The 11,713-nt window shown below is 37.9% G+C and overlaps 1 protein-coding gene across 1 annotated transcript; it reads right to left on the reverse strand.

Moving 5' to 3' along the window:
* Positions 1 to 5,417: 5,417 nt before the first annotated feature.
* fam83b (family with sequence similarity 83 member B) lies at positions 5,418 to 10,952 on the reverse strand. The gene is made up of 4 exons (XM_062430855.1): positions 10,494 to 10,952; positions 8,979 to 9,143; positions 7,787 to 7,911; positions 5,418 to 7,452 (listed from the first exon to the last, which is right to left on the reverse strand). The coding sequence occupies exons 1-4, from the start codon at positions 10,941 to 10,943 to the stop codon at positions 5,418 to 5,420; spliced, it is 2,775 nt and encodes a 924-aa protein (XP_062286839.1). The 5' UTR covers positions 10,944 to 10,952.
* Positions 10,953 to 11,713: the final 761 nt, after the last annotated feature.

Below are 11,713 nucleotides of genomic sequence, written 5' to 3' on the forward strand. Positions count from 1 at the left end.
GTTGGTTCATCATTTCAAGTTCACGTTATGTGGCCTAGCTTTATCATTATAACAGTATCTCACATCAGCATCGATATACTAACTTCTTTGTATTCTAGTTAACAGTTCATCATACAACATGCACAGTTGTGTTTGAATCTGTAGGACTGATACCATTATTGCATAATGATAATATAAATGTCTAAAAAGTATAGCAAACTGGAGACATCCTGGTTCAAATCATAGTCATACCACTACTGGCTGCACGTCACATGCAGCCAGTAGTCATTAGTCCCAGCCCACTGAAGAAGCTCACGCAGTTGTATGTATGTATGTATACATATGTATGTATGTATGTATGTATGTATGTATGAATGTATGTAATCCAACACGCTGTGGAATCCTAAAAAATATGTACCTCTCTTCATACTCTTCCGGTGTTACTTATTTGTTTTGGCTATCTCACTGTAACTGTCATCTTTATGTATTTTTATCAGCACTTTCTGACACAGTCATGATTCAGACAGTTAATGTGTGTGCCGACTGAAGCAACTGACTAGTCTTTCACTGGAAGGTGGTGCTGTGGAGCAGAGCACTAACTCTTCTGTGTGTCAGTTTGGCTTCTAAAATATGACACTGATGGAGCACTTTATAACACCTGTGCAATCGAATGCAATACAACAGCTCTGCCATAAATACATGAATTCATTAAAAAAAGGTGATGATTGTACTTTATGTTTATTATTGAGGTAATTTGTCATTTGTCCACACCATTAACATAACCTCATATTTCTGACAATGTCTACAAAAGCTGAAAATGTCTAACCTTTGTAAAAGTTGAACTGTTGTGTTGGATTGCATTAGATTGCGCAGGTGTGCGTGGTAAGTTGTCCCCTGTTGTCATTTTTATCAGCATCATTTGTGTGTCTTGTGAGACATTTTGGAAATTCTGTGGGACTGTAACGGTAATGTAATAAATAAATAAATAACATCATGAAAAATGTCTTAAAAGATTGGATCAGCTTTGTGGGTAAAAAAAAAGAAAAAAGAAAATCTGACATAACATTTGAAATGCCAGAGAGAACATCAGAATCAAATACATCTGTGCAATATGTTAATGGAGGGAATCTCAGCAAAGAACAAACTAAAATTGTTTTTCATAGCATCGCAAGTTTAGATTATTTTGTTTGAATAGTTGGAGATTTAAACCCTGTACCCTAATTTTTAATTGTTCTATCATGAAATGGTTATGAATTATGCCGTCTCATCCAGTTTCTAATTTGATTCACTCAACACCTTTAAACTCCATGTGTTTATCAGTAGACATAAAAGAAGGCAAATCCTCTATTAGTTTCCATTCCAATTAATCTCTAGTGTAGAGCAACAGCAACTTTCTAAATTCTCCAAAACCAAATCAGGAGACACTGACCCTGCTGAGTAAATGGGAGCTGTTTTCCTCCTTTCCTTTCTCTTAAACAACAGTGCAATTACTTCATCTTTCCCCCAGTGGTGAATTCATCTGCTGGAAGTGAGTTGCTTTTCCATGAGGCTCATTGGCATGCTAGGAACATCGTCAAGCACAGTAACAGGAGGTGGAAGATGTGCTTGAGGTGTATCCAAATTTTTGCTGTCACATTTGCTACTGTGTACAGCACCACTATCAGAGCGAGAGCATCTGTACCTAACACAGTGATGGTGGTGATGGTGAAGGAGGAGGATGTGTTGTGGCTGCATTGCATCACATAAAATGCCCCTTAAGGTGCCCCCATAAGATAATAAAATGCCCTCTAAGGTGCTCCCACAGTATGACACAATGCACTCTATGTTGCCTTCACAATATGTTTGCAATTGAGGCTTCCTGGCCAGGCAAGCATTGTGCAGGCTGACCCACAGTAGTGACACATGTTTTTCATGTCTGCAAAATATTGTACAGATATACACATGACAATATTAGTGAAAGGTGTAATGTTGCTGGTATCAACAGATCATTTTTACTGCCTATTTTGCTTGGGAATCCTCATGCAGAAAAAATATGCATGACACCGAATAACTAGATGACGCTGCTGGCAGTGTGTCTCAGGCATTCATTTAAACTATGGTCAATCTCCTCAGACATTAGATAAGAGGTTGGATTCAGATTACAACACAAATTTCTGAGGGAAACCAAATTTGTCAGATTAACCAAAGGCGGATGTAGATAGTTTATCTAGAACTCAAAGCAGAGTAGTCCACTTTGCATATCTCTGACAAAGCATGTGGAATAGGAGAGATAAGATAAGGTTGGATTGAGGAAATTTGGTTTTCAAAGAAACTACAAAGATCTGATATAGTATATAAATATGGATGAAGAAAACACAAACTGTACAAAAACACATACACAGTAATGTAGATCAGCGAACCTCAGTTAGAGTGGCAATTTTTATTTTGCAAAATAAATCCAGATAAATTCTTGAGTGAATATATGCATTATAGGGTGCTGAAAACCTGTGTTTAACCACATATCTGAGAAAAGAGAAGAGAAACTCACAGAGAAAATAACTACAAAGAAAATAATCACTGTAATTTTCAAAGCTATACAACCTCACATGACACTCATTGGCAGGTTTTGAACTTTTAATTATTGCTAAATTTGGCTCTTTTTCATTAAAAGCTCATCCTTCTTACTTCATTATATACATTAACAGTAACTCCTAAAAATTCTCTGTAATCACGATTATATTTATTATTGTTTTAACAGTCATCTTGATACAGTATTATTATTTGTGACATATATTCTAAATAATTAATAAATCATAACACATTTTGGCCAGGTTTTTTCTATCTTAGCTCAATTATAATTTGGACAGTTTATTAAGACATTCACTCATTCATTCATTCATTACAGACTAACTAGCCTGCAGTTTTTATTCAAATTGTTTAGGCAGCCTCCTCTCACTAGAGGTTTGCATTTATCATTTGTCTAAAGTGTCTGAATTTGTATAACTTTAAAAAAAAGTTCAAACTTTAAAATGTAAGGTAGCTCTGATTTGAGTATGCAGATACTTTTCTACTGTATTGTCTTTCATCAGACAACATATTTTAGATAAAGTGTTACTCTCTATAATGTTCATCATGTCCCACTCCAGAGAGCTGCAGTAAAACTGGTCAAAAAGCTTATAAAGCTTTTTCCTAGTGCAAAGTGAATGTGGAAAAAAGGCAATTTGCTTCCCAGTTTGAAGAAAATTCTCCAACAAGTCCTCCAAATAAAGCAACAAAATGCATTGTCGGCACATGCCCTCCTGAACATGTATAAGCATTGTCCAATGTGACGCCCCTATCACCAGGACAACAGTGACGTTTCAAAACAAAACCAAAAAAACTGCATCATCCGACAACCCTATGATTAAGGGTTGGTTAGTTTTGGTCACGTTCAGGAAATGATACATACAACAACCTTGTTAAATTTTGGGAAAAAACATGTTCAGGTTTAAAAACAATATTTTGTTAAGGTAAATGTTAGACAAGAGCCGTAGGTGTCACAGTTAAAAGAAATCAATGCTGACTGTCAGCAGGAAACAGGAAATGAACTGTGGTCTCCTGTGGTCAAGTTCAATGTTTTGTTGACTAACCTGAGATCTGTGAATTCCTCATTCTGCTGAGTTAATATTTCCTGGTCCCAGCAGAGAAGAGACATAATTACAAGTGCAAAAAGGCTTTGTCACTTGAACATAAAATCATTTTTAGGAATTTGCTGAAACAACAAAGACAGCATTCAGACTAACAACCTAATTTTGCCCCCTCAGTCATTAGAATGGGGCATTTCATTAATGCAGTGAGGGTGCCAGCAAAAAAGATTAAGCAGGCTTGACTTCTGTCATAACGCAATATGCATTTGGCAAGCTGCTGCAGTGACCAATGAAAGAAATGCAACTGCAGATTCCTAGTGGAGTATATGGTGTGAATTGAAAAGCATTTCTAGAGCTTGCCTTGTGATCCTTGATGAGGCAGCTGTACTACCTTGGCAGAGTTGTAAAATTCGGTCTCATAGTATCATTTAATATGATACAGCGAGCCTTCAAGTTCATGAATATGTTACTCAAATTGGACTTCTTGTACTGTATTCCATGCCCCTAACAGTGTAGCCTCATTGTTTTGGTCTGAACACCTACCAGTGCTTTAATTTTTATTGGGAGGACAGCCTCAGATTTTCTTGAGGTCATTTTTTCTCAGTCTGTCCTCTGATATGATTTTTTGTTTGATTTCTACCAGAATTCATAGACATAATGTGTGAAGTTCATGGCAGATAGAAAGAAACACATTAATCATCATTCATCATTTTCATTACCATTTTATCATCATCATCAAGAGAAAGTACACTAACAGTGGACCTTGTGTTAAAAAAGGAAGGAAGGGAAGCAATGTGGGACTGGCAAGCAAGCAATATAAAATTACAGTTTAAAATACCTCTCAATACTCAGCTGTAATATTTACTTTAACTATCTACCTACCTAACTGTAAGTAATAAATAATGAATCAAAGGGAGGAATTCTTCCTGTCTGCGTGCATATGTTATACACAGGAGGCCATGTTGCTCTCTCATTTCTTACAAGTCTGTTACCTTGAGAAAAGGATGGGGCACCTATTAGGATAAAATCCTTGAAATATTCCTCAGTGGCCACCAAAGGCACGAGCAATTTAATTTAGATGTTTGAATTGATGTCAATTCAAAATGCCTGGAATGATGTCAATCAACACGAAAGCTTCTGTCACTGGTTTTCCAGTCTAATCCTGTTGGGTACATTCACTACTGTATGTTTTCAAATCCAATCACACAGTTTGTGATAGATTAAACAAAAGGCATGCTTGTATGCATGCTTCTTCTCTAGAAAAGGGATGAAAAACGGTTAAAAAAAAACAAACAAACAACCTAAACATGTATTCTACAATATTATAGCAGCCCCTATGTTAGCATTCAAAAAACCTTTTTGACACATGCAGTAAATAACAAGGATACGATGATGTGTCAATCACATCCATAATTAACCATCATTATCGGAGACCCAGTTTTTAGTTGAGAACTGCCCTCCGAATATAGAAACAGTGCTTTGGTATGTGTCTACACCTACATTCATGGAAATAAAATGTTTATATGTCTGACATTTTGACACAACTACTGCTTAGTGCATCTACACTTGTTGACAGGATGTGAATTTATGGCTTCATCTTGACACCTGTAGAGGAAGACATATAGGAGGTCTGCAGCATGTATTCATGTAAAACATATTTTCCTTTCAATAGTATTCATCAGTATGTAAACAGTGTTTGCTAAAAACATTTTTCAAGATAAACACAATGGTAAAGACCAACTATACAAATATAAACATTAGAAATCAAATTATTATTAAGTGACCATGTGTGCACAACATGATGTTTTATGCATTGAGCTAAAGCATTTGTCACTACTTGTTCTTGTGTATGAGATTTCCCACCCTCTGAAAGAATTTCTCCAGCTTATTTTCATGGTGCCCTCTCGCAGCGCGGGTGAGATTATGTTCAATGGCTGTTTCACCTTCAGGAAGGTTTTTGGTTTTCTCCTGAGACCTGAAGCTGTGCGCATAGCGAAGTGGGTGTTTCTTTTCAAATGAGCATAAAGAGTCATATCTGGTGTATAGGCTATTCTCAGCTCCTCTGTCTTTGCTCCAGCTTCCTTCGTCATGTCCAGGTCTTGCACTTTTGTCTGCAGCAGCAGCAGCTTTACTCTGTGCGATTATTTTGGAGTGAGACATTTGCGGTGGATGTTGGTACTCCTCAGTTCTGAATCGAGGTTTTGAATACTTCAGATCATCTTCTAACTGGTTGCGTTCCGAGTAAGACCTTACTGAGCTGGTTGTACTTTGGTGGTGTTTACGTCCTCTATCTGATATCTTCTGCTCATCCTCGGCTGTTATTGTGTCTGTACTGCCCTCTGATGTTACACTTGGTGTTTCCATGGTTCTAATTGAATCCTGGCTTTTCTCTGGTATGTTCAATAAAGATTTTATTTTCTTGGAACTCTTCTTTAAAAAATGCTGAGTGCCCATGCTGTTGGATTTAACTGTCAAATCCCTGTTATTCGCATCCAGAATGGCTGCAGACACAGTCCTGGCTGGTGGCTCTTGCCATTTGGTAGTGGGGTCCTTCGTGTCCTTAATGCTCTTGACATCATAATGAGAGACAGACCTCTGATCTTCCTTCAGATTTAACCCATATACTCCATTCTGTGCATTGATCCCTGCGCCGCTTCTATTAACTTGCAACCTTGCAAAACCTCCATACATGTGACTTGAGGATTCATGTGTGTATTCAGAGTTTGATCTTGGATCTGCCACACTGTGCCTTTTGTTCCAGTTGTCTGTCATGATGTCAGGGTTTTTAATCATCTGCCCACCTTTAGCTCTGCCTAGGCTGGTGTATACAGAGTGGTAAGGGTTTCTCCCTGGACCATAGCTTGTATTATTCCAAGAGTCATCCAATATCTGCAGACTTTGTCTTTTCAACATGAATTCATCATTATTCATCCTACTCTCAGCTGCTGCAGTTGGATTCCACTGCATTGATGAGAAGTGTGCAGGAGTGTTTGGTGCTGCTGAGCCACGAACACCTGTGGACATGTTATTTATGTGTCTATTTGGCTCCATTTGCTCTGGTATGGTGGACCTGAAAACAAGGGAAGACCTCATTCTTCCCTGCATGAAACTACTACCTTTGTCCTGTGGTTCAAACTGGTCTAAATAGTCAGAAGAGTCTCCAAATGGGACATCTGGGTTTTTGAGGTAAGACTCGATCCTCAGTGTGCGCATGAATGACTTGGATGTATTTTCCAGCGTTGGCATGTTCTGCTGCAGGGATAGAAGCTGTTCGTCATTGCCATTGTAAGATTGACGTATGTTTTGACCTCTGTAGATTGGTGACACTTGAGAATAATTGTCTTTTGGGTAGTTGTTTATCCCATTTCCCATATCTCTCGAGATATTCCAGTTGCTTGCTCTGGATCTGATGTCCTGTGGGATACCTCCATCTTGTCTTTCTCCAGCATAGCTGTGCCTTTTCAAGAAGTTTGTCATCTCTGCAGACTGGAAGTGGGGCATCTGGTTTTGAACACCAATCCCATTCTCAACTACAGGCCCAAATTCATTAAGTTCTTCTTCAAAGAGTCTCTCTTGAAGGTCTCTGGTGCCTAGTCTCCTCTCACAGGTCTTTCGATAGACTGTGTCCAGCGTGTGCCTCAACTGGTCCCTCCGCTCGATTTTTTGGGCAGAGTGAGAGGCACATTTTGGCAAAATCTGACATCCATGTGGCCCATTGAATTGGAACAAACCATCCGGGGTGCACAGTTCAGCTGGCACAGTCGAGCGGGCATAGAGTGTTCGAAACTCCTCATCGTAGGACTTCACCAGATGGCCTGTAATGACCTGCACCATGCTCAGATTGATCTTTTCAAATGACCAAGTGAAGCTGTGAACACACAAGATAACAAGAAAATGTATTCATTCAATGTGGAGGAAACAGAAAATGTCCTTGATATGACATCTGCTTTGTTTGTGTTCCTGTTGATACAAAGAACAACAATTCAGTCCAGGTGTGAGAGTGATATATTACAATGAAATTCACTGTGTATTTGTGCTATTCACTATGAAATGCCATGAATATTTTTCCACATTAATTTACAAAGTTAAGTTACAGACTGCTTCTTAAGACACTGATAAGAAAAGATGACAACAATTTCGCTTTATGAGTACTTTAGTGTACACTTCCGTGATCACAACCACAATATCTCAGCTTTATTTACCTGTACGAGCCATAGATTGCTGTGTGGCAGTCGACTAAAAGAAACTTCTGCTCGACTGCACCGTGAAATTTAGCTCCTGATCGACAGAGGTAATCCTGACCTTTCACAGTCCGCAACCTCATGTTCTGTGGTCAGAGTAATGAAAAGAATATGTCAGAAAGGATAGCCACAGTAAAATGTTACAGCCTAAGGTAATACGATTGTCAATCATCAAATAAACATCTGAAAGAGAACATATGGACTGTGCAGATAAACAAGATTCTGAGAATTTGAAATATGTTGAATTTGTTGAGTCCCTGAGTTGTTCTTGGCATGTAATTTCCACGCTATGGGAATTTTAAGGGTGTGTTTAAATCGTTAGTGTCTCCTGCTCAGATAAATTATAAGGACTACACCCAAAAATCAGGAGAGACCAGATTTTGACTTCAGGCATTTCTCTAATAATGAGGCTCTATTATGATAAAGATGGCTGACAAAGCATGTTTTTATGCATCTGATGAGGATCATAAAGATGCAATTGTAAAAAAAAATTAAAATTAAAATTAAAATTAAAATAATAAAAAAGTAGTCCATTTATATCCCCTCAACTTCCCCCACACCCTCCCTATTTAAAGCAGGCACAATAGTTTGATATTTTTGGGAAATATGCATATTTGCTTTTTTTCAAGTCTTAGATGAGAAGATTAATATCACTCTCATGTCCTGTGTTAGCTTAGTTTAGCGTAAGAACGGGAACAGTGGGTAAATGGCGAGCCTTGCTTTTTCCAAAAGTAACAAAATCAGTCCACCAGCACCTCTAATACTCACTAATAAACAAGTTAAATATAGTTTGTGTAATCTGCACAAAAAAGAAAATGTGAAAATGACACGTTATGGTTTTATGAGGGTTTATGCACTGGAGTTTTTTGGGTCTTTTTACATTTTGACAGAGGCAGGGTAGTTGTGTTAAGCTAACTGTCTCCCGGCTTTAGCTTCTTATTTAGCACACAGACATGACAGTGATATGTCATCTTACTCTTTGAAAAAAAAGCTAATAACTTATGTGGTATCCCTTCAAAATGATTGTTTTAGATTGTCAGAATCTTGATATGCTTTGGGTGCAACCACAGCAAATAATATTCATGAACTGCAAACTATGTTACATTAACTGTAATGTATTTCTCATTTGTATGTTTTAAATCATTGAACTTACCCTGAGCTGTTGAATTTTTACATCTTGATTTTCAACCATTGTGAGGAAACTTTTCAAATGAGAATCATCCAACAGCACATAGACTGCAACTCCTCGTATGGAGGCCTCAACTGTTTCTTTGAATATGTCCACATCAGTGAACCTGTCCATCACAATGGCAATGACCTATGAGAAAAAAGTGAATAAATCATGATCAGTTAAATGTGCTAAAGACAAGAGTGGGTAGTGCATTGAACCAGTTTACACCTGTCAAACGTGTGAATGACCGCTTTAAGTGCACATTCACAGTCCACATGAAAAGAGTTGGCTTAAAACCTCTGAGTGATACCAGCAAGGAAAATAGATGTGTTAATGTAAAGAGGAGATAGAATGCAGTGAGAGAAGCCAATGTGACTTTACAGAGATCAATACAGATAAATTGTGAATAAATATTTTTGTATCTATAATTAACACATCATGTATTGATTCCATATCCATTCCTGTCACCTACTGTATTGGAGCATTTTGAGTATTTGAGGATCAGGCTAAAGGCTTTTCTCTCTGCTCTTTAATTTCACTTTAAGTTCAGTGATCCAGCTATTAAAATCAATCAAGATATTGAGTGCTTTGAGAAACACTGAATTTTATGAAGCAGCGATATCATATTGTGTTCCAGTAGCATGTAACAAGCTCTTTAATGAACTCATGTTTGACTATATTACATGCTGAGTAGACTAATTGTGTCCCCTCTTTTAATTTCCTGTCGAGATTCCCCTAAGATGATGTTGATCCCTCAAATGATCTGTGGTAGGGGTTAATCATACATGGAATATCAACAAAGCCAAAAGCATGTTTGTTTAAATAAATATCATTTTGCCATCCAAAACTGCTGTGTTGGCAGAGATAAGACATCACAGCTGTTGCATCCTATGACATAATTTTCCTCATTTATTAGAACTGGTTGTAATTATGGGGAGCAGAGAGGATGGTGTCATTAGCCTTTTGTGAGCTGTGGAAAGAGATGGAGGTGGCTTTTTCTGTTTTTCAGTCAGTCTTGTGGTGTGTGTGCTGGCTTAATTAAGAGCTGGTGCACGTAGTAACAACAGTAACACAGTTGTAGCAAGACAGCAGAATACAAGTTACTAACCGCAACTTTGAAGCTATGGAGCTAGTTTATGACTCATCATGGCACAGTATGAGAAATAAATGAGGCATAATTATTGTGTGGGGATTTTCATGGGAAGAGAGTACGGTTCCCACACTTTCTCCCTATGATGGTAAGTTGCAAAACCTGATTGATAAAAGCAGATATTCCTTTCAACAGAACAGAGAGAGCAACCAAGGTCTATGAAAAACTGCCTTGAGGAGGAAAGGTTCTTGCAACATACTCTACAGGAACACAGTTCACAAATTAAATTCAGCAGAGAAACAATGTGTCTGAACCAATTTACTCTGAAGCAAATCTGTCTGAACACCACATAATAGGCCTGTTTTTTTTTGATCTCCTAGCACACTGTTGCTGGTAGTGTTTATTACCTGTCTTGCATCCTGAATATGCTTCCGAATCACCTCTTTGATCGTGGGGTTGTTTTGTCTTGGTGGATGAAAGAGGAGATCTATATTTGTCTGCAGTTGGTCATGCATGATCTCTGGCCACCCTAAATCTAAATCTGGCGTGTCCACATCCGAGTGGATGGGCCAGTACGTCCCTGAGGATGATTGGCTGTCTGGTGGGCCATCGATTTCCTCTGTTTGATTTTGAGGTGGGAGCAGTTCTGCATTTGTGGTGATGAAGAGAAGCTCGTCTTCAGAGAGGAAGCTCCCGATGCGTTCTCCCTTGAGGAACTCATGGTAACTGTCTCTGCCGTCATTAACCAGGCGATCAATCGCAAGGCGATATGACTCCTTGTAGTGGGGTTGGATGTAATCCTCAGGTTTAAACTCTCCCCTCAAGGAAGACAGTGAAGAAAACTGTGGAGACTCCATTGCTCCAGACTGTTTCAGCTGGACCTGTCATAGTTTAAAATCAATGAGAAAACAAACATTATGACACGATTTACTTTACTTTTACCTTTCTTATTGCCTAAGGTTTTCAAATTATCTCAAAGCTGCACCATTTTTAAAAAAAAACTCAAACATTTTTTGTTCTTTTTTTCAGCACGATGTGTGATCTAAATGTAAACTTAACACGCCTGCTGGCACTTTCTCATTGACTGGAGGGGTATTTCAAAAATCAGTACACAGACTACCAATTGATAACATCTAAATCTTTAATGGTTTCTGATGTTTTTACTATAGAGACTTTTGGAGCAGGCTGACATTTCTGAGGAACAAAGCAGGATTTCCTGAATAGCCCTTTCACAGATTAATGATTTGTTACTTGAGAACAGACTTCTAATTAATATGTTATGGAACCAGTGGCTCATGTTTAGATATCTGTGAATATACACTTTCTTAATGTATTGGCCCATATTAATTATGAATGAGCTGATAAATGGCACAAAATCTGAATAAATCAACTTGTTTGAAGTTATTAAGGAACAACGTATTAACTAGCAGTTTGGTCTGTTTTTTATTTGTTTTTTTAGTAGTTAAACCGGACAATGTGTACCTTTTTGTAAAGGTTCCTTGGTGTGTTTACATTAGGATTGCTTATACAACAGTAATGTAAAGGCATATATGTTTTCCAGTATGTTGGGTTCAAAAAACAGAGCAATGTATGCTTATTTTCATTTATAACACTATCTTTAAGCTTC

The sequence above is a fragment of the Scomber scombrus genome, chromosome 12 (assembly GCF_963691925.1).
Source record: "Scomber scombrus chromosome 12, fScoSco1.1, whole genome shotgun sequence".
Lineage (NCBI taxonomy): Eukaryota > Metazoa > Chordata > Actinopteri > Scombriformes > Scombridae > Scomber > Scomber scombrus.

What these genes read in the sequence shown, in the direction of transcription:
- fam83b (XM_062430855.1), bottom strand. Translation starts at nt 10,943, where the DNA reads ATGGAGTCTCCACAGTTTTCTTCACTGTCTTCCTTGAGGGGAGAGTTT. An exon ending in TAAAAATTCAACAGCTCAGG is followed by an intron (nt 7,912 to 8,978) that starts GTAAGTTCAATG and finishes CTCTGACCACAG; the next exon opens with AACATGAGGTTGCGGACTGT. An exon ending in GCAATCTATGGCTCGTACAG is followed by an intron (nt 7,453 to 7,786) that starts GTAAATAAAGCT and finishes GTGTGTTCACAG; the next exon opens with CTTCACTTGGTCATTTGAAA.